The 23411-nt window shown below is 42.1% G+C and overlaps 1 protein-coding gene across 1 annotated transcript; it reads left to right on the plus strand.

The window, feature by feature from the left end:
- The first annotated feature begins 2328 nt into the window (after positions 1 to 2328).
- Positions 2329 to 23171, plus strand: ATP12A (ATPase H+/K+ transporting non-gastric alpha2 subunit). Its single transcript, XM_037409808.1, has 23 exons — positions 2329 to 2571; positions 4547 to 4693; positions 6194 to 6253; positions 7133 to 7336; positions 7918 to 8031; positions 8186 to 8320; positions 8871 to 8988; positions 9637 to 9905; positions 10890 to 11088; positions 11565 to 11674; positions 12394 to 12528; positions 12807 to 12999; positions 13489 to 13664; positions 14698 to 14834; positions 15546 to 15696; positions 17690 to 17858; positions 18567 to 18721; positions 19333 to 19456; positions 19777 to 19922; positions 20562 to 20695; positions 21637 to 21738; positions 22373 to 22464; positions 22647 to 23171. The coding sequence occupies exons 1-23, from the start codon at positions 2563 to 2565 to the stop codon at positions 22673 to 22675; spliced, it is 3108 nt and encodes a 1035-aa protein (XP_037265705.1). The 5' UTR covers positions 2329 to 2562; the 3' UTR covers positions 22676 to 23171.
- Positions 23172 to 23411: the final 240 nt, after the last annotated feature.

A 23411-nucleotide genomic window follows, 5' to 3' on the forward strand; every position in this document is an offset into this window, starting at 1 on the left:
CTTGTACCTTTTCAGCAGGGCCAAGTGACAAAGCACAAGATCATCAGTGGCAAGTGACTAATGTTAACAAGGATAACTCCTCCCAGCAGTGGGATTTTATGCTGTCTAACCACAGTATGGCGGTTGGGGGGGTGGGGAGGAAAAAAAATAAAAATCTTTTCCCAGTGCTTCTCATCTTCACTTTGTAATTTACAGGAAACAAACCTTTCAGTGGAAAAATTTAATGAAATTTCTACCGCAGAACTTTTTAACCATCAATTTTGCACTTTGAACGTGGCAGCTCAATACAGATTGTTTGTCAGCAGCAAACCTGGCTCAATACTTTGTAAATAATGTTAAGCTGTGGTATTGTCCGTAGGGCCCTTCCCAGTTCAATTAATTTGCCAAACATACCCTTAAGAAGACAGATGCATCCGTGTAACCATCGCATGCAGCCCAGGACGTATGTGGTATCTTGTTGCCAAAAACTTTTCTGATTTGCATTTCTAAAATTCGTCCCCAGGCAAAAGTAGTCATGATTTATGGAAGACAAATGCAAAAACTGCCTGAATGACCCAGATAGCATTCTAAGTCAGAAATCATTACTAAAAAGTACAGGGTAGTTGTTCCTAAAAGTCAGTCAATAGCAGGATATAACGATACACATTCTTGCTTTCCATCTACCAGCTATTTCTTGCCACTGGGTTAGAAATCTCAGTTCCCAGTTAAAAACTGTAAATGAACAAAATAAAAGTATGCTAGCCCTGTTCTGACATTTTGCAGCCCACTGTCTTTACCAATGGATCTGACGGACAACTCAACTGCATTCCTGGAAGGCATTTCCCTGTTTCCAAGCCCACGTTTCCTTTCACATATCCCCACCACTTCCAGCCTCAGCAGTCTAGTTTCATGTCAGATACACTCACTGTACCTTTTGATTGTCTTGCTCCAGTATCTTTTCCAGCAGTCCAGGGGACACTCTCAGTAACGGGTAACACAACACAGGCAGATTCACAGTCAAGATATTATTACAATATGTGCCACATGCAAGAGCAAAATCTCCAATACTTACATACATATAAAAAAGCTTTATATTCAACTCCAGGACACACTCCAGTTAGCAATACAACAAACAGCAGAAGCTGAATGCAAAACCTCTCCAGATTCACTTCTGTATCTTGTGTAACATTCTAAGATTAAAGAATGACATGGAAAAGGACCAATACACATAAACCAACAAATGGAAGTGTCTTTGCTTTTTTAATATGTGTCATTTAAAGGAGGTATGATACTCTAATCACTGGAACCCAGTCTGTGATTCGAACATGCATTTATTCATGCTCCTGCTGAAGTTGTAAAGGATGTTTCTTGGTTGTCTTCCCTGCACTAACAGCTTATACATAAGGCTTGAAACATTAAACATTACTTATCTCCATTAACATGTTGTATCTCTCACCACAATTTGAGTCATCTGCTAGCGACTGTGGTACCTCACGTCTCAAACAATGCAATTTGAAGCTCATGAATTATATAATATAAAGACCAACTGCTGAAATGGTTTGAAGTTTAGTGAGACCAGTTCTGTCAGACGCAAGACAAGCCTTCCCCCAAATAACGTTAAAGTACATAAAACCTTTCACCATGTTTGACTCATCCTTTTTGTCAGTTAAATCTCAGAGCTGAAGCAATTGTTAACTTTACTTCTAAGTGACGAGACACGCCAGGTATCAAAAGTATCATAAACCTCATTATCAGTCCTGTATGGAAGCTTGTAATTGGTACAAGACAAACAATTTAAGCAAGCTGTTCAGGTAAACGCTCTTGCTGAAAATGCACCAGGAAGTGCTTTTTTCCAGCTAAGCATGAAGGTTAAAAACACAACAAATACAATGCAAGAATTAGAAGTGAAGTCCAAGCTAAGAGGCTTGAAGGAGCACAGCTCTACTATATCCCTATTAGTACCTGAACAGGGCAGGGAGCTGACTTTTAGGGCAAGCAAAGGGAACATTATGTGAAGGGGCAGGACAAAATGTGCGCAGACTTGCTCTACCTCGCCATACATTGCCACAAGAGCTGGAAATCAGAAGGGGAGCCCCGTGCTGGGAAGTCTCTGAAAGAAAGAAACTCTTTGCTTCTAGCAAGTTGAATAATATACCCGTTCCCTAGTTGTGAGCAAACACTACAAAGGAATAATTAGAAACTATCTGACCTGAAACCCACATGCCCATTACTGTGGTATTTTTCCACCTACTACAGGTGAAACAGAAGATGGGCTGGACCTGGAAGGGGAGGGGTGGAGTGGCAGCACAAGATGCTGATTTATAAAGCACTAGCAAACAGTGCTCTTTCTCCACAGGCTTTGGACAACAAACTCGTCCTGCCTGAAGGATGCCGAAGTGCAAGCAGGATTCCAGCTAACGTCTGCTTGCCAGCTGAGAGGGAACTACCACCTCTGGGAGCTTTTGCACTCCAACAGCCAAAACTCCTCTGAGCCACTTCATTCACCAGCTGGGCTTCTGCTTTTCATCCAGAGACTTTAGCTTGGCTGTTTCACTCATTGGGAAAGGAATACACTCCACCAGGATGGTAAAGGTGAGTACACTGTTCACAGATTTGCTCCTACTGCATATGTTTCTTCTTAAGAACAAGCATTAATTTAAATTTTAATATACACATGTATATTATAAATACGAGCTCAGAGAAAAATGGAACTAACACTAGATGCTGTTGGGCATCCAGTATAATGACTAAAGTTTTCACTGTAGATGGGTATGCACCTCTAACCCTAAAAAGTAAAGAGAGAAGATTGAATAAGGGAGAATTCTAGGACTGACTTGTTTCATAATCAAGAGATTCATGATCAGTATCCCTTTTGCAAAAAGTCTGAGATTTTGTGAAAATTTGCAGGTTAAAGATTAATCATAGATCATGCATAGAAGTGATCAATACAGTTTACTAACTTCATTAATCTTCTTTATTGTTCTCCACCTGCTATGTTCTCACAAGAGAGAGCTGTTTTCTTTCTCTCTTGCTTCTCTACTTCATGGGGCTTTGAGAAGCTGAACAGATTTTTGGGTGGGATAGTTAAAGAGAGGGGGAGGAGAAGGAGGAGGAAGGTGAAGGAAAAAATCCCAATAGATAAACCAGACTGTGAATCTTTGGGAAGATAGAAAAAATAGAACTTCTTGTAACAGACATGTCCTTTATCTGGGTTACATTATCACCAAGCAAATTCAAATGCTTTAAGGAAAAGGATTTCAAGACTTTCGACTCCTCAAACTACTCATCAGCTCTTAGCTTTTCCCTTCCTCGAGATACAATGTCAAGACTTCAAGATTCCTGTAACAAGAGGGCATCTGAGGATAAGATGCTACTTTTCAGTTCAGAATAATATTAAGTAATAAGATGTCTCAATCCTTTTTTTTTTTTTTTTTGACTTCTTGTTTCCCTTACTTGAGCGCTCTGGTTTAGCCTGGATGTAATTCAGATGTCTGCTCCCAACTCACCTGACATAGTACCTCTGCAGGAGTCCGAACACTGACAAATGCCCTGCAGAGTGTGTGTGTGCTCGTTCAGACAGACACACACAGGCAGACAGACAGCAGCAGCCTCCGCGCTCATCTGTCCCACTAATGAAGCACACCATCAGATAAGATCCAGTATGACTCTCATGAAGCTCTGTTTGTTAATCTGTAAGGAAGCCTCTGAAATGGGGTCAACCAATAGTTCTTCCAAGGCATGGCATGTAGTTTACAAGATAATTAGGATCTGGAACGTTATGATTATAGAAGCTGGTAAATTAGCAACACAGGAAGTTTGCCCTTCAGACTACAGTATTATCTTGAAGTTAGGAAACAGAACAACCCCCAAGTTATGAATAAAAGCAAAACACTAGCTCCCCTAGGTATAGCAGTTCCCTGGACCTGATACCAGATCAGCCAAAAGGAGCGAGGAGTTTGCTAATTCCCTGTCAGTTCGGAGCTCCATGTGACAGAGACTTGCTTCTCCTCAGCTACCAGTATGGTGTTTGCCTCCATCTCTCACCACATGATCGAATGTAAATGTGTAAATGTTAATTTTATTTATAAAACAAAAGTAAATCTTGAAGTCATGTATATAAAAAGCTCCGGGAACTGGCAAGTTCTCAGTGAGTGTTTTCTCTGACCCCTTTTCCTTTTAAAAATCTTCTGCTTTTACATTGATCCCTTCTTGGAGCTGGTAACTGACTTAATGGTTTTCATTAGCAATGCTGAGACCCTGGGCAGTATTCCTACACTTTGTGTTAGACCATAAACTGCTAAAGGTGTTGCACATCTCTAAAGGAATCACTGTAATTTACATCTGCTGAAGACCTGACCATAATTACTGTAACACACGCCGGAGAGATCTCAGGATAAGACAGCAACTAGCACTTTAAGCTGCCAGGAGAAGGAGATGGTAGCAACTTGTAGCTTGTCTAAGAGAAGTAGATTTTTCAGAGTATGACTTGCTTGTGGTATTTTTTTACTGCTTCCTTCAAGTCCCAGCAGATGTTCACAACAATGCCAAAACTGTATTTCTTTTACAGAAAAAGTCTGATGTTTACTCAGTCGAGATTTACGGGACAAAAGATCTAGAAAAAACAGAGATTGGAGATGAAGAGGAGAAGTACAAAGACTTAAAAGGCAACAAGAAAAAAAAGAAGACAGAAGACCTTAAGAAAGAACTGGACCTGGTGAGTGTGGCTAAGCTCCCGCCAGACCTGGTAGGACAGCCTCTGGAACGAAATCTGGCGAAGGCGAGCAAAACGCCGATGCACTATCATTTTAACAGAGCCAAGCTGCACCAAAAACCCTAGCACAGGGAAGGATTAACTTCCTCATGCTCCTGAAATGTGCCAGAAAAAAAGTTGTGCAAGATTAATACTTACAATGAAAGAATGATTCTGGCTTAATTAAGCCCCCAATGGTACAGAACATCATCTCCCTAAAGAGGAGTTATTTGCCACATGGAGTAACTGTAATCAGTATTTCTCCTGTGAACTGCCACTTGCACAGTCAGCCAGGAAACAGGGAAGGGTAGAAGCACAACATTTTGTTCCAGGGATCTAAAAGCATGCCTCAGTTATAAGCACAGGGTGGTGGTTTTTTTTTTTTTTTTTTCCCCAAACTAGCTGCCCTGTACTTCAAGGACAGTACACTGAACTCAAGAAACCTGTATTTTACTTCTGGCTTGCTACTGACCTGTTGACTGATCTTGGAAAAGTTGCTTCCCCTCTAGACACTCAGTTTCCCAATCTGAAAAATGAATCTGAAAAATATAGTGACCTTTTTTCTGAACTGCTTTGAGAACAACTCAAAGGAGATGCTATTTATGGGCTACATAGTACTTAAATGGTAAGGAAACCCCCAAACTGGCCATCAGTTTACCCACTGTGTTTCCAGATCTACCCAGTACTAAGTAAATAATTCGCAGTGTATCTTACCCTTGCCACCGGGGCACATATGATTACTCTCATGTTTCTAATGAGAAACCAAAGCACAGGCAAGTTCACTGACACATTCAAGTACCAGTGAATCATCCTGTGAAAACTATTGTGAGAGCTCTCAAACCCTTGGCTTCTAAATCTCAGTTTGAGACCAGATATAATAGGGTCAGTGATACCACAGAGGTGCCACTGCAGGGAAAAGAGAAGAGCTTTGAGATTTCCCTCTCCCACACCCTTTTTACCTGTGGTTAGAACCTGCTGCTTCTTTCTACCAGACTGTGGCGAATGATTTCACACACCGTACCTTGTCCATCAAGTGCAAAGATTGTTCATACATATTCTGACACCACGCTCTCTCTTCTATTAATATATTTCCTATGGCACTGAATGCTTGAGTCCTGTAGCATGTAAAGAGGAACTATTTATTTAAAAGAAGCACAGACATTTGTTGCAGGCAGTATTAACATGAAAACACCATTCTGTCCTTGTGACGGATTTGCTGGAGGAGGGAGCTATTTACAAAAGTACTCTTAAAAATCGAAAAGGAAATAGCATCTTCCACTGGAAGATATTTTACTTATCCATATGCAAATTGCATATTGTCTATTGAGGAAAGCGGGATGTCATACTAACCACTGGATCCCTGCTCCAAGATCCAGGTAGTTTGAACAGTCACTGGATCCTGAAATAAAGATTTCAATACTGACATTTTTCTCACGATCATCTTCTCTTTCTTTTGGAATCCAGGATGACCACAAACTCAGCACTTCAGAACTGGAGGAAAAGTACGGTACGAGCATCAACAAAGTAAGTCCATAAGGCATCACCAAGAAACCACCTTAATTAGTTGCCTTAGGTTGCCTCTGGCTTAGCCAAAGCTTCCTAGAGGCAGCAGGAAGGCATCCCCATCAACAGACGTACGTGCGGACACAAGCATTCACGCTCCCAATAAAGCCTAAACCAACAAGTCAACATGCAGCACTGACCTGGATTTAAACCGGAGTTTCTCTCAAGCCTGAAGAAGTCTAAGCTACCATTTTGAAATCAAAATCCTTGCACAAAACATGACCTCAAAGTTTGCACCAGGACCTCAGCTTTTCTCAAATTTTTACCTGCTATTTTGATTTCACTACAGCTAGTTTTTCACCAGCAGTGCCTGTAACCATTTATAGTAAAAGAGTGCACTGGAAATGATTTTACCTTGAAGGAAACACTAGATTTAAGAAACTATGCACCCGAGTCCCTTCGACACCTAACACTCGAATATCAAAGCACTGCAATGTGGCCAGAGTACAGACACGAATTTCATGACACCCATGAACTACAAATATCTTGGTGGAAATGCAGAAACAGCAGCAAAAGAACTGATGTCTCTTTCCCCCCAGCTTTCCAAACGCTTAGTACAGGTATACTTGATAGATACCTGACAAAATGGAAACTCCTAACGGACACCGCCCCAAATTCAATGCTCCAGTACAGAAAATACTTGTTTCTTCGTAACAGATAATTAAGTGTGACCACTTTGAAATCAGAACGCCTGGAAATCAAAGGTGCAGGCTACTGCAGCTGAGCTGTGATGCAACATTTAAGATAAAAACAGCATGTGAATTTTGTTCTCAGTTGAGATAAAAAAAAATAATCTGGTTTTCTGTGAATTCATTTTAAAGCTGTCATTTACTTTTGCAGGGTCTCTCTAGTGCAAGAGCAGCAGAGATTTTGGCTCGGGATGGTCCCAACTCCCTCTCTCCTCCCAAAGCCACCCCTGAAATCATTAAGTTCCTCAAGCAGATGGTGGGAGGGTTTTCCATCCTCTTATGGATAGGAGCTGTCTTCTCCTGGATTTCCTTTGGCATTCAGCTTGCACAGGGAGCTGAATCACCCTTTGACAATGTAAGTAGTTGAATAACCACAGAGTATTTGACCCTTTGACAATCTAAATAATTTAAATACTACTTCACAGTTATTCAGTAACTACAAGGAGGCCTTATACTTTTTCAGGACTCTCCCTCCACTGCTGAACAGTTCTGATAAATGCACAAATACCTGACATACCACTTCCGTCTAAGAGTGCCTATCCAAAGGTTTTATAACCACTATACGTAATTGTAAGAATTGAGTACTCATAAGAGCGATACTAAGTCCACAAAGAACTCCGGAGTCTTTTGACTCCGACTCCCTTATGATTTGAGTTACACTCTGCTAGTAATATAATTTGTCTGGGTTTGTGTCAGGTGTAGTTTAGAGAAGGCTTTTAGAGAGATGGAAAACTTGCTGTTAGAAACCCTTTTCATACTCAAAAAGCTTAATTTATATATATATATATATATATTTACTCATTAGCAAGGGAAAACTTGGAAGTTCTTTTCTTAAGCCAACTTTTAACCTGACCAATACCTTATTTATGATTTATTCTAACGGAGGAATTACTGAGCGTGACTTACATTAACTGGATTATGTCTTTTATTGATTAGCTCTACCTTGGAGTAGTCCTGGCACTGGTCGTTATACTCACTGGTATCTTTGCTTACTATCAAGAAGCCAAAAGCACAAACATCATGGCCAGCTTCAGTAAAATGATTCCACAGGTGAGAACCACCCACTGCCTTTGAAACAGAAGTTCATTCTAATATTGCACCTCAAAGTGTCAAAAGCGCAATAAAGCCCAACTCGAACATACTTCTTGGTAGGAGGTTTAGAAGAAGACACAATGCTGATTGTTGTCACATTTATGTCTTTCAGCAAGCTCTTGTCATCAGAGATGCAGAAAAGAAGGAACTGCCTGCAAACCAGCTGGTGGTTGGGGATGTCGTGGAAATAAAGGGTGGAGATAGGATCCCAGCGGATATTCGTCTGATCTTTACTCAGGGTTGTAAGGTAAATAGTACTTTGAAGAACATGGGAAAAGAGGAAAAACATGGTTTAGAGACTTTTATTACATATAGAGAATTTCTGTGCACCCACTGAGTTATTAGAGCTTTAATTAGACAGAATCTAATCAAATCACAGAGTGCATAGAGTGCAGAAGTTACACCGTGATGCTCAGCTCATCTGAGACTACCATCCCCACTCCCTGGATGTCAAAGGAAGCCTTTTGGTCCATACCATGTTCTAACAATGCTCTTTGTCAGGACAGAGGCAGGAGCACCAATCCAGTATTAAGCGTTTCCACAGACCTGGAGGCAGATCTTCAAAAGACGGCTGCTTTCAGCCTGCTACTGAAAATCCCACCAACAGACACACAGCGCTGACTGAATCCCCACAGGAACAGTTTCTCTCAGTGACAATGGCAACTCTCCCAGAGAAAAGGCACCCAGAGATGATGGTCCTGTTGCCCATTAGTAGACGTGCTGCCGCCTTGCCTTCTGGGCGAGATGTAACTGCATATTGCTAACTTTAATGTGGGCATGTCTTCATTTCATTAAAGGTGGACAATTCTTCACTCACAGGGGAATCAGAACCACAGTCTCGTTCCTGCGAGTTCACCCATGATAATCCCTTGGAGACCAAGAACATCGTGTTCTACTCCACCACCTGCGTGGAAGGTGCGTACAAAGAGAGGGGACCCCAGGAACGGCACCTGCAGACAGTGCTGCACGATACTGCTAACTCATGCTAAGCAATTCTGCTTCAAGTAATTCCAGAAAGGTTTAATGGCTCACAAGAAACTCCTGTCCCAAGCACACCAAAATAAAGCCTTAAGCACTAGGCTGGTCACACTTGGTATCAACCAGTGAGATGTGTCTTAACACCTAGTCTAGTTATGGGTGCAACAATCAATTTTTTGCTTCCTTGTGGTCTTCCCATTACATTCTTTAGGAATATCAAATTGCAGATGCCTCTAAGTACTTGTGGATGCTTCTGCGTTAGGGCTCTGCACACATAAAGGTGTTGCTCCTGTTCTCAGCACTAAAAGCTACGTGTGCCATACCTGACTGACCATCTGCTACGAGGCTGTACAGTGCCCAGGATAATGCTACATTCCTACGGCAGTGCAATCAAAGATGACTAATTAATGAAAATAGTTTACATCTTTCGTGACCGACAGAGCTGTAAGATTTTTAAGGGCAATAATGTAATTCTGGGGTGAAGTCTCAGGCATCTTAAAGCTAAGGAGGGTGTCAATTGATCAGTACTGGGTACAGAAGATAGGAGTAGCCTCTCCTGGAGCTGACAGTCTTATTTCCTTGCAGGCACTGCTACTGGCATTGTAATCAACACTGGGGATCGCACAATCATCGGGCGAATCGCCTCTCTGGCATCAGGAGTAGGAAACGAGAAAACACCCATTGCTATTGAGATAGAACACTTTGTCTACCTGGTGGCAGGAGTGGCCATTTCCATTGGTGTTCTCTTCTTCATTATATCTGTTTCTATGCGATACAAGATTCTGGATTCCATCATCTTTCTAATTGGCATCATTGTGGCAAATGTGCCAGAGGGACTGCTAGCCACAGTAACGGTAAGTCTGTGTGAGAATTTGGTGGTTGCCACTGTAATCCTTCAGTCATTACCACGATTCATTCTGAGACAGCTCTGCTGAAATTTGTAGAAGTCATTTTGGGTGATGTCATGAGTATTAGAGCACAGAACAAGAAAGTGGCCGAAATGCCTTTCACACACACAAATAACTCCATTACAATGCCACACTAACCAGTGAAGAACAGTTACCTATTAAGTGACTTGGCTGAGCTGAGTCTGAAATAGGGGTGGGTTTTTTTTCCATGAAACTGAAAGGATAAACGTTTCATTTGGGAATTCTGGCATCACTGAGCCATTAATCTTAAAAGTTGCAACTTGAAGAAATAAGGCCCTCCAAGTACTGTTCTCCCTCAATTGCTAACCAGTAGAAGGATATGACTCATTTCCCCACAACCTGTTCCTATTTGGAAATGAGGATATTGCACCCTAAAAGTTGCATGAAAATTCCGCTTACTAACACAAACAAGGCATCACTAAAATCCCTGGCTGAGAAGCAGCACACCCGCTGAGCCCTGCTAGCTCTGAAGTACACCAACAATGAACATCCAGCAGGACTGCAATAATGAAGAGGATAATTTCAGGATTCATTAAGTTGATGATTAGGAGCTCCCCCCCCCCCCCCCCCCCGTATGTTCTTCCATCTAAAACAGCCTCTTAACTGATATGACACTCTCATCTCCATCAGCAGGAAAGCAGGTTCCTCTCAGCAGCAAATGTACTCGTGCTAGTTACAGCCAAACCTCTGACCTTAACAACTCTATTAAAAAAGAAAGAAAAAAAAATATGCACTGCAGTCAGCCAAAAGATAATTTTGAAAAAATGTTCTCTTCCTAAAAAAAAACCCAAAAAAACCAAACCCAAACCAAACCCAAACAAAAACCCTAGCAGAAGTATGTAACCTCATTGAATCGTTTTGTAACTGTACCTCACTGACAGCGAGCTGAACTGACTTTACTTCTGCCAGGTGAGTCTGTCCCTGACAGCCAAGCGGATGGCCAAGAAGAACTGTTTGGTGAAGAACTTGGAAGCTGTAGAAACACTCGGTTCCACTTCCATCATCTGTTCTGACAAGACAGGGACCCTCACACAAAACAGGATGACTGTTGCTCACCTCTGGTTTGATAATCAGATCTACTCAGCTGACACCAGTGAGGATCAAACAGGTAAATATGGCAACGGGCCATATGGGCAGGGGCAACTGCTTGATTAAAGCTGTGGTGTTTCATACCCACCAGCTTTCAAACGGGAATGCCTTTTGGTAGCTAAACCAGGTATCTTCCTTCCATGCAGAAGTGTAGTGTGCAACAGCGAAGTCCCTTCTTAGCCATGTAGAGATGTGAAAAAAGGAATTAATATTTGAACTCCACTCACAGAAAGTAAGTCTGTGAGCTTCTAATCCAGAGCCTTTTGCTGACCGTAAATCTAGTAGGGAAACAAATAGATAAACATAATCTAAGCAGCTTTGCCAGAACTGCTAACCAAGAGATGTCAAGGTTTGTGTCAAGTTGCTTTTCCCTAACAGAACCTCTCAAAAGAACCATTTTCTTCCGCAAATAGTTCAATCTTGTTTCAAACTTAAGCTGCTACTTCTATCACGTAATATGCTCAAGGATGCAATGTGTCTTTTGCTTTCTTTCAGCCCAGCCTTTTGATCAAAGTTCTCCATCATGGACAGCATTATCAAAAATTGTAACTCTCTGCAACCGGGCAGAATTCAGACCAGGACAGGAGAATCTCCCAATAATGAAGGTACCGCCTACGTCACATCAGCTTATTTCTCTTCCTCTGAAAGAGCAATACCTATGAGTTGTTCTCTCTGGTTTTAGTAATCTCCTCCATCTTACTGAAGACAATCTTCTAAGTTACTATTTATAGTAGTATTATTGCTATACACTCACAAAAAGACAGAGAAAAAAACCCCCACACAGACAAGAACAACTGCCCCTATAAGGAAAAAGGCAATTCGAGTACCGAGAATTTCTACACTAGTAATTACTACACTATTAATACAACAAAACAGAAAAGGTAAACATGCCTTAATTAACGTCTTCACACATGACTGCTGAAGGTAGCAAATTCTGGCAACGAGACTACCAGAACAAATCCCTTATTTCTACTGTTTACTCCATCAATGTTTTCCTCAAAGTCATTTGATTTTGTGCACCCGTACGTGCCTGCTGCTACCCCAGAACTGCACTACAAAGCTGCTACACAAACCTGAAAATGATTGCAAATCTGCTTTCGCAGAATCAAATGCTGATTTCATCTGGGTGCTGTAGCTTAGGTCTAGCAGCAAGTGCAAAATAGATGTCCCAATTACTGTAATAATTTTTGAGGACAGCTTGAAAATAGCAATGTAGATTCATTGCTGCTTAAGCATAGGACATGTTATAGAATCACGCAAGCTTCTCCTGATGGAAGCGCAGAAGTATGTTTGCTCTAAACGGTTTCTTCTTTTGTGCATACAGAGAGTTGTGGTAGGTGATGCCTCTGAGACAGCTCTGCTGAAATTTGCAGAAGTCATTTTGGGTGATGTCATGAGTATTAGAGCACAGAACAAGAAAGTGGCTGAAATTCCTTTCAACTCTACCAACAAATTCCAGGTGTGTTCCGTTTTTGGAAATTATGTCAGATTGTTTCCAACTTAAACTGTTTCTATCACTGGGTCTAATGCAACGATTTGTAACCTGGAAGTCTTAGTGGGATAATTCAATGACAGAGGAAAATTAAACTGTAATAAATATAGTTCATTTCACTTAATGGAATGTACGATATTCTCATGGGAAAGTAGAAACATCATTTCCATGCAAAGTGACCAAAACTAAAACCAAATGAGGATCACGTATGCTCTTTCAAATCATTTCACATTTGTGGTGCACAGCTTTCCATTCATGAGACTGATGATCCCAACGACAAACGCTTCCTGCTGGTGATGAAAGGTGCCCCAGAGAGGATTTTGGAAAGATGTAGCACCATCATGATCAACGGCAAAGAAGAACCACTAGACAGTGAAAAGGCAGAAGCTTTCCAAACAGCATACATGGAGCTGGGGGGCATGGGAGAGAGAGTGCTGGGTGAGTCCAACTAGAGGGACTATGACAGAATGGTGGTGTGAAGTGAGCTTTAAATCTTGGTACAACCCAGTGTGTCTGGACTGCATTCCTCTTGCAGTAGAGAGGAAAAAAGGAAAGCATACAGCCTCCTAAGCAGAGTGTTAAAACCACACCGATGTGCTGCAAGATCCCTGCGGCAGGGATGCCCTTACCAGGCTATACTGATGTCATCTGCCACATGGAGCAGCCAAAAATCTCCATAAGGAGTCCACAAAGGAAAACACTCTTCTGTGCTGGCAGTATCGCTAGCTTTGCCCCATGAAACACTGACTCTGGGTGGACCTTGATATGAAGGTTACAATGGCAGGTGAAAAAAAAATCCTCCAGAAAAAGCTAACTGTTAAACGCACTGGAGTTCTGTGGACAAGAACAAAGCTGATGCAATACAGCAAGCTCTTCTCTTTCCCCCACTGCTTCCTGCACATCACATCAACCTAAGTTTCCTTTCAGGTTTCTGCCATTTGTACCTGCCTGAAAACGAGTTTCCAGACACCTACCCATTTGACACAGATTCCATGAACTTCCCAACCAACAACCTGTGCTTTGTGGGGCTCTTATCAATGATTGACCCACCGCGTTCCACAGTGCCGGACGCCGTCTCAAAATGCCGCAGTGCTGGGATCAAGGTAGGGAATTTACAATGAAAAATATGGTGATTCTACAGAAAGAATCAATATAACTTTTAAGATCTTCCATCAGGATGTCATTAAGTATCTTTCTAGCAACAACTACCAGGAATCTAAGTGTTCATTAATAACATTCTACAACTGGAACTTAAAGAAATGACCTGAAAGCCCTGAGAGTCAGAACAGTTTAATTTAAGTGGAATCACATTATAGGAAGTGCATGGAACCCCAAAACTGGAAATCCAAATTCGGAAAAGCTCAGATACTGTCTTATCAGATCCATTTCTAGAGTACAGAAACTGTGCCAGCTAGAATGACTTGCTTGTAAACAGAGTAAAGATAACAGAAACAATTATTGAGAAGGCATTAGGGCGCAGGGCTACACCTGTTATGAACTTTTATGCACAGGAATTACTAATCTCAAAAGTGTTCGAGTTGAACCCGAAGGAGTAATTCTCCTAACTTCACTCCCAGGGCACCCACAAGCAAACCTGCAGAGAGGCAATCTAGCTAAATAAAGGAAAATCTGTATTTAGAATTAGTGATCTCAGATGAGATGAATCCCAAGTCCCAACCTTGAGGAAGCTTTTTGTAGTCTGAAGGCAGATGTGGCAACTGGCAACTTTTCTTCAAGAAAAACAAGAAAAAAACATCTTACCTGTCAGGACACCTCAGTCACAAGGATCCATTTTAAGATACAATATTCTAACTAACAAGCCTTTGAGTATAGCCAATATAATTTCTTATATAAAGGCTTCTTTATTCTGCACTATTCCAACCTTGCTGCCTGTGACAAGTTCTTCCTTTACAACCCTGATAAAATAGCAGCAATCACAAGAGGTAGAGACCAGACGTCAATCCAGCACTAAGTAATTAAGAGTCATAATCTGTCGTTGTTGTGTACATAGCACAGCTTTTCACGTTCAGATTCTAAACCGCTTCCTGGTCTACAAGAGTAAATATTTCCCCTTATCTCGCTCCAGCCATTACACACACATTTGTCACTCATGCTGAGCGCTTGTCCCTTCCTCAGGTTATCATGGTCACTGGCGACCATCCAATCACGGCCAAGGCCATTGCCAAGAGCGTCGGTATCATTTCAGCCACCAGCGAGACCGTGGAAGATATCGCCAAGCGCCTCAACATTCCTGTTGAGCAAGTCAACAGACGGTAAGAGCAAAGAGAGCGCAGGGGATACGTATGGGTTTGCTTTCTGAAAGCTGCACCTCACCGTCTCCCTCCACAAGGCTCTTACAGCCCCTACGTACATCGCAGCTCCTTTCTGCTTTTCTGTTTCTTGCCACGTTCCCAGCCATTATGTCCATCCAACATGTCACTTCTACCTAAATAACTACACGTCCAGGTCAGTGGCTCTCACCTTTGCTGCCCCTTGAAAGAACACCGAGCAGATTACACTTTGCAGATCACGCTGGAGTTTGCTGTCACAGCCCATCTGACAAAACACACAGAGGAAAGGCACAATTCAGAATCACGCGACCTAAGGACCCTCAGGGTCCAAATTCTTCTTCCACCCATTAAACGTGAGAGAAATAACATCACAAGAGAAAGATAAAAGCTCTTCACAGCCCAGATGCCTTCCTTCTCCACTCTCCCACCCTCCCACCAAGTGTCCTCTTTCTCTGCTGTTACGCTTGCCGGGGAGGAAGCCTCAGCTCCCCGCTCTGTATCTAGGTAACTGGCATCCACTGCATTTCTGCGGCGCCTCTCATTCAACACCTGCTGATTAACAACAAACACTTCCGAAATTAACTCAATTTGCTGCTTTCCTTACTGTCAAGCCACATGCATCCTCTGAGCGCACTATTTTTATCTAAGCCTTTTGATGTGAAAATTCACCCAGCCTTCCCCCGGCCCTTACAGAGAAGCCACGGCAGCAGTGGTTAATGGGATGGAGCTGAAGGATATGAGCTTGCAGCAGCTGGATGAAATCTTGTGTAACCACTCCGAGATAGTCTTTGCTCGGACATCGCCCCAACAGAAACTGATTATAGTTGAAGGCTGTCAAAGGCAGGTAAGAAGTGTAAAGGGTTATGCGCAGATATGGCCACAGGGCATTCACGAGGCAGTAGCTTTCCACAGAGGACATCCCCGAGGTGAGAGGATGGAAGCCAATCTCCAGTGCTCTCTAAGCTCTGTTTATATTCTTTTCGCTGTGCCAGAACATTATCTAACATTGCTGCAAACACTGCCTGGATGGAATCCAAGATACTCAAATTCCTGTTACAGACTCTGAACTCCCATTGACAGGACGAGCTTCTCCCCAGTTTAACTGGCTTGGAGCTGTACCGAGGGTTTGTCTTTTGCGTGTCATTCTGAGAAGCTGCTGCGCTGTGCAGAAAGCCTCCTGGGCAGAGACTGTACACTTTGGGAAGGAGCCTTCCCTCAGGAATTCTTTAAACCCAGATAAAAGCAACACATTACCACATCTTTTCATCTCTTGTGGCCATTTAGACCTATGCAATTCCTGCCCACAGGAACATTTAGAAGGAAAATAAGGTATGAATCCCACAAAATACCATAGCGTGATTTATGCAGGACCAAGCCTTACCTATGTTACTTTCAAAGATTGTAAAACAACCCACAGAAAGCAGGATTTCAAGAGAGTTTGTCCCATCCACATGCAAAATTATGTAATGAAGCATGGAGTGCAGCCAGCACAAGAGGCAGAAGGGAAAGAAATGACATGTATAGAGCTCTGAAAAAGATGCAAATAGTCATATCAAAGGATTCTGCCCTCAGATATGACATCCTCCGAGTAGACGCTGCAAACTGAAAACCACACTACTGCCATGCCTGAACTTTGCAGAGGAGGAGATGCAGCACAAAACATTATTTTATTTTTGTAATTATGCCAGAGCTAAGCTTTCCCATCAGAATTATCAGCTTTTTGGGTTTAAGCCTGAAATGCTTTCAGGAAAGCAAAAAAGAAGAAGAAAAAAGTATAAAATCTTTCAATTTCACCCCTCTCATTTTCTTTTTGAATAGCCTTTGGCAGATAGGGGGTAAATATATTCTGTGCTGCTTAGATACCCACACTCCTAGCAGATTTGGCTCTTCATAAAGAATGAAAAGGAATACCCTGCCCCCCTCAACTCCAGCCAGCCAGTCTACATGCTATGTTTAGTACTTAGAGCTTATAAGCCCTTCTGTACATGGCATTATTTATAGGGAGTGACACTGTGCTAAATCCCCACAGGGACAGGACATTCAGTATTTCTATTAATCAGTTTGTCAGGCTTTTTCCCCCCTTGGAACACTCTGTATTGCTATCAAGCCACAAACTTTTGCATCAGCTAGAACAGGACCTTTAGCTGCAGTAGATGGTTTCACTGGAAGAGAACAAAGAAGGTGAGTTGAATAATCAGAGTTTTCCATCTTTTGGATTACTAGCACAATTCTAGCATAGACTGGCAGAGACTAGAAGTTGTTGGGGTAAGATAAGAAAGGTCCCTAACTGAATAGTTACGTAATTTACAATTGAGATGAAAACTGATTCTATAAGCACTTCACAAAAAAAGGCAAAGAACACACTGTCAACCGAAACTCTCCCACAGATACTAGAAATGAGCCTGGGTCTGCTCAGACAGGGATAGACCATATACATATAGACAGATGTATACATTTTTAAGCCCCCTTACATTCCACAGAAAGAAATGGTCAGATTAAGTGCATTTTAAATGCAATAAATCCACCTGCCTACTCTTCAGGATCTAGTAAACCATACCCCCAAATTTCCCATCTCTCTGTGGAGACAGTCTAGATGCCAAACTCACATACAGACATCTATCACACAAAAGTCTGAGGCTGCTGTATTAATCATGCCTAGCGTCTGTCTGATCACTGGCTATGTTTTATGTGGGTACAAAGAAGACTCAAAACTTCTCATCAGCATCTTTCTTCTAGAGATTTAAAGACAGGGAGCGTGCTGAAAGCAGACTGTCCTTAGGGGAAGACAGCACCATCACCTCAAAGAACCCACGTCTGGATCCTTTTGTGTGTTCCAGGGAGCAGTTGTTGCCGTGACTGGAGATGGAGTCAATGACTCCCCTGCTCTTAAAAAAGCAGATATTGGAATTGCTATGGGTATTGCTGGTTCTGACGCAGCTAAAAACGCAGCTGATATGGTACTGCTGGATGACAACTTTGCTTCGATTGTCACAGGAGTGGAGGAAGGTAAAAATAATATTGCTATCCACTTTCTTAGCTGAAAGCTGCTGACAGCCACACAGCACTGGCAGGTCCTCCTGATCCTTCCCTCCTGTGCTCACCCCCCCTTTCTTCTTTCTGGATTTGGAAATGCGATTGTGATATTTGTAATAACTGGGAATTAATTAAATTTATAGACACATGACAGACAGATAGCAAGGAAATGACCCCCCTCTTTCACATGTAACATTGGTCTGCTGTTGCTGCTTGTTTAAGCTCCAGGCAAAAGCACTTCCCATCTTGTCACAATGCAGTTTTGAGCCTCACAAAGATACAAACTCTTTTCTTTGCATTTTCACTCCATTACTTGCTCACGCATCACCTTAACTATGCTCCACCTATGACAGCTGCCCACATCCCACTCTTCTTCTCTTGTAAAGGGCTTTCCATTAAAATTACAGCATACTGCCAAATGGGACTTTCCCCTCAGCTTTTCCCATTCAAAGATTTTTTATATTCACTTGAATTTTCAGAAGGCTCCAAGGGAAGGTAGATTAGTAGTTTGTTTTTTTTTTTTAAAAACAACAACCACCCACCCAAAATGCATGAGGAAACATATGAAGAAATTAGACATAAGCAGTACGTGTTTTCACTCCATTTAGTTTAAAACGGAACTTCTTTCTGGAAAACACTGTTGACAATTAGCTTTGACAGAAGTGTTTCCTTTTCCTCCAGGCCGCCTAATCTTTGACAACCTGAAGAAAACAATTGCCTACACCTTGACTAAGAATATTGCTGAGCTTTGTCCCTTTCTCATCTACATTATTGCCAGCATTCCAATGCCCATTGGTACCATCACCATCCTATTCATTGACCTGGGCACAGACATTGTAAGTTGGGGTCTTTTAAGTTATTTTCTGCCAAAATATCATGACAAATGAGAGGGTCTGGGTGCAAAGGGACACGCAGAACATTGGAAGATTTAGCTGCCTTACCCTGCAGCTGAATAACAAGCTAGCTGAAGAGTAGAGGGCTAGGTTAAAAGTAGGCAGGTACAGAGAAAGAAGAGTAGAAAGGAAAACCTGCAAAGGGGGAGCAGAAAGAAAAGACTTCCGATCCATGCTGACAAGCAAAACTCAGTAGTATGCAAAACAACAGTGTGTTTCAATCAAGAGACCACACAGATTGTTGCAGTTACTACAGGGGATGAATACCAGACATTTCATCAGAGCCCAGTCCAAGGGATGGGGAAGATGTTTTCGGTATGCTCTGGCCCTTTGTATCATCATATGGTCATCAGGCCTATGAAACAGTTTCAGACTTCCCTCAAATCCTCTATACCTGTCAAGAGGATACTACACGGATCCTTCTTTCATTTGCTCTCTGTATACTGAAAAGGCAACACAGAGAACAGAACCACTTGAGAACTGAAACTTTTCTGATTAGCATCTGAGAAGCAGACAAATGTTTCCAAGACTCTGAAAGCTTATTTCTGTTGTAGATCCCCTCTGTTGCATTAGCCTACGAAAAAGCTGAAAGCGATATTATGAACAGGAGACCTCGTAACAAAAGGAAAGACAGGCTGGTGAATGAGCAGCTCGCCATATACTCCTATCTGCAGATCGGTAGGTTGACCTGTTCTCTGAAATGCTATCTCATACCAGCAAACTGATTAATTTTTTAGAAAAGGGGGAGCTGAAACTCAGCTCCTCCTCCTGCTCTCCTAGGTAAACATACTAACTCCCTTCTGTTATTCATTATTCAACAATACAACAGGTTTTTATCTACAGAGGTCAAGAACCTTAGAGCACTAAGAGCCCTAAAACTACCTTTAGACTCATAGCAAGTATCATGCCCTGGCAGACAGATAACACTGATAGCCAGTGTATTCCCCAGTGCTCCTAAAATTTGCTGCTTCCTCATTGCAACCTCTTTGGTTTTGCAGGTATCATGCAGTCAGTGGGAGCCTTTGTAACCTACTTTACTGTGTATGCTGAACAAGGTTTCCTCCCTTACACGCTGCTTGGCGTGCGAGTTGACTGGGAAAACAATGCCATTAATGACTTCGAGGACTCATATGGACAGCAATGGGTAAAGAAGCACTGAAACAGCCTTGCACTGTCACCCAACAGTTTCTTTAAAATTCTGTACTGCCCTCCAAAATAAGGGATTGGGGAAGGAGAGAGAGATTTAAATGCAAAAATAATTAGTTTTCATCTAATGGTCCCTCAGGATAGGCTATTCCGAGCTTCCTGCCACCCAGCACTCTCATTCAGACTCCATTCTTTCATTCATTCTTCTATTTGCTGCCTTCTCAATCAAAGCCTCTGGAGATGCACCTTCTTCTCTGGACTTTATGTTTAAGCCCATCACAATTTCTCAGCTCTGCTTCTGAACAGCACTACTATAAAGTACTTTGCAGACTCTTCCTCCCCCTTTCACTCTTCACTCCCCCTCACTCATTCTGCAAGAAATCACAAGATGCAGAAGCCATTAATAAGTCAGTTTAAATACCTCCTTACACCAGGCTCGTGCTTCAGCCTCATGACTCATCCACAGTCACTAGCAGACTAGAATAACTGGCCAAAATCTGATCATTATGTACCTAAATCTGGAATAACTCTGCATTTACACCTTAGTAACCGAAATCCCAATATCAAGGTTTGCAGTTGCTTGCAGAAGGTACGAGTGTCTGATATAACGCTGCTTGATTTTTCCTTCACTTTGCAGACAAAATACCAGAGGATGTACCTACAGTGGACTGGCTACACTGCCTTCTTTGTCAGCATCACAATTCAGCAAGTTGCCGATTTGATCATCAGGAAAACACGAAGAAATTCCATTTTCCAGCAGGGCCTTTTCAGGTGAGTTTTGCAGATCCTTTACCTGATGCACGAGAGGATAAGTTAGCCTGCTGCTAATTGGAAGAAGGTTAGCTCAGTTATTCAGCCCACTCACATCCAGTCTTTGAACAAAGACTAAACTAGGCTTCAAGCTACTGCAAATCTCAGACCAATATTTATTACAACTCCCCTCACCCCGCTTTTCATGATTTCATGGTGGGGTTTTCTTTAAAGAAAGACATTGCACTGGTTACTCTGAAAATGCATCCGCTTAAAACTAACTCTCCATTCATTGAAATGTTTACTACAAAAAAGGGAGTTTCCTCTCCAGATTATTTTCTTAAGTTCTTTATGTAGTTATCAATAGATAGCACACTTGGACCTCTCAGAGATAACTTGAGCTGCTGAGGAAACACCAGCTGGTCAAACAACCCCAGACAGTGCTGGCTGCCCTCTGCAGAACACTCTGTACCCTTCAGTCCCATGGGAGCCAGGGAGTTCAAAATATCTATTGGGACTGAAATACAAAACCTGGTATTTATTCAGAGTGCTTCTGGTAGGAAAGCAAATTTTTTTCCTTTATCTGCAGGTACAGAACCTACACCTATGTATACTTCCTTCTTACATTTACATTTGAGTCACAATGCGCACATTCACCGTGTGGCTAGCAGGCATGACTAACACACGCCACATGTCTACCTAAAGCTTACCTTAATCTAGGTAGGTCAGGAATGCTACACCAGGAAGGACACGGGTGTATGCAATGTAAGACAGTGCTGCACTGTCTACAGCTTGTCTCGTGCTACAGCCTGCAGCACTCATCATCTGAGCGGATCACTCAGGCTCGCTACCGGAGCGCAAGCACTGCTCTGGAAGCGGCACAGCCTTTGCATTATGGCATGGCATCGGGTTTTTATGCAGGGCCAGAGGCGTGTAACCCTTCCTCTTCGGTTTTCTTGCAGGAACAAAGTCATCTGGGTGGGTATATTCTCCCAGATAGGAATTGCTCTGATTCTTACCTATGGTCTCGGACATGTTACAGCCCTGAACTTCACCCCGCTGAGGTGAGTTCTGATGCTAGCTTGCTTCCCTTGCCCTCCGCATATAAACAATCATGGACATACCATTCTGCCAGAAACAGATGAATGGGAGCAGGGTGCCCATGCAGCACAATTCAAGGATAAATATTTAAGAAAATTCATTGTGAAGAACAGGGTGGACAATTTATTGACCAAAAGGGGCATCATAGTTTCCCCCCTAAAAGCACTACTTTTTCTAGTAGACTTACTACAGAGGATCCAGAAACCTACTTGTGTAGAACAAACATTTTAATATTTTTTTCCAGGATCCCCAATGTTTTGGTGACATTAGATAGCATTTTACCTCGTTTTATGCAAGCAGGTTTTATTTTAAATGTATCACTGTCAGAAAAGTTCCATTTTTCTGCCATCTTCAGAGACTATAATACCACCAGGCAACATTTTCTTCCGAACATTATCTGGAATAAATTAATTTAGTAACTACTTAAGACTGGGAGGCTTACATGCACATAATCTTATTTCTGAGTGCTTAAATTAGGGGCAGGCGAAGCCAAAAAGTCCAGATTCTCTTTTAGTGGCATCAGATAGCACAGAGACCCCAGAAATGCAGCTGAGCTGTTAGATGCATCTGAATGAGAACCTCTTCTCCCACTGCCAGGTTTCAGTATTGGTTTGTGGCTGTACCATTTGCCATCTTGATATGGGTCCACGATGAAGTCCGCAAGCTGTTGATCAGAAGATACCCAGGAAGTAAGTAGATTTTTCTAGTTTAGTATTTTAATATAAGGTGTCCTTTCCTACCCTGCCCACTTACACACCTACCTTAGCTGCCTACTTAAAAATGGACCACTTTTTTCCAACAATTATTTTCCTTTCTAAGGAAAAAATAACTGATTTCCCCCCCGCCCTCCCTCTCCCTTCTCCTGCTGCAGGCTGGTGGGACAAGAACATGTATTATTGAAACAGTCCTCATCACTGGTGGTCTTCCTCCTTGTGGAGAGCTTCTTCCCCACCTGACACAGCCTCTGCTGCTTTAATGCCCTGTCTGTGCAATATTAAGCATGGGTTTGCCCCATGAAGGGGTGAAGAAATTTCATGAATTTAATGAAGAAATAAGGACTTTAGAGGTTGATAAGTTACCTCCGACTGTACTGTAAAGCTGACGCTTGTCTAGAAATTGAAGTGCTACCTATTTTTGTAACAAGCACAATCTTCCCTCATTCAAAGATGAACTTGGAGAGTGCTCAGAGGAAAACATGCGTAAACGAAAAAAGAAAAAAAGACAGAAAATCCATATAATCTAAGGCATTAATTTGCACTAAAGGTGGTGTTTGCTGATTTTCTTTTTATGGTGGAACTGAATTCCAAGCAAGTGCATACACAGATCTGTATTACCCTACCAAGGGTAAAAATGCTGTATAGAAATAATTTGATAATAAAACTTCTTCCAGAAAACAGTACTCCATCTTATTTTCTTATAACGACTACGAGAAACTGAGTGGAACAGGAAAGAACCTAACCTCTGCCAGGACAAAGAGGAAAAAAGTGCACACTTGCTTTTTTGCCCCCATTAACAGACTAACATACTGCAAAAGTATGTGTTGAGTTTTGATAAACATATCTTGAAAACTAAGGCACAAGCAGTTGATTTGAACACACCGAGATACCATATTCAATACTCACTTTCCAAAGGCCAC

Source organism: Falco rusticolus, chromosome 16 (assembly GCF_015220075.1).
Source record: "Falco rusticolus isolate bFalRus1 chromosome 16, bFalRus1.pri, whole genome shotgun sequence".
Lineage (NCBI taxonomy): Eukaryota > Metazoa > Chordata > Aves > Falconiformes > Falconidae > Falco > Falco rusticolus.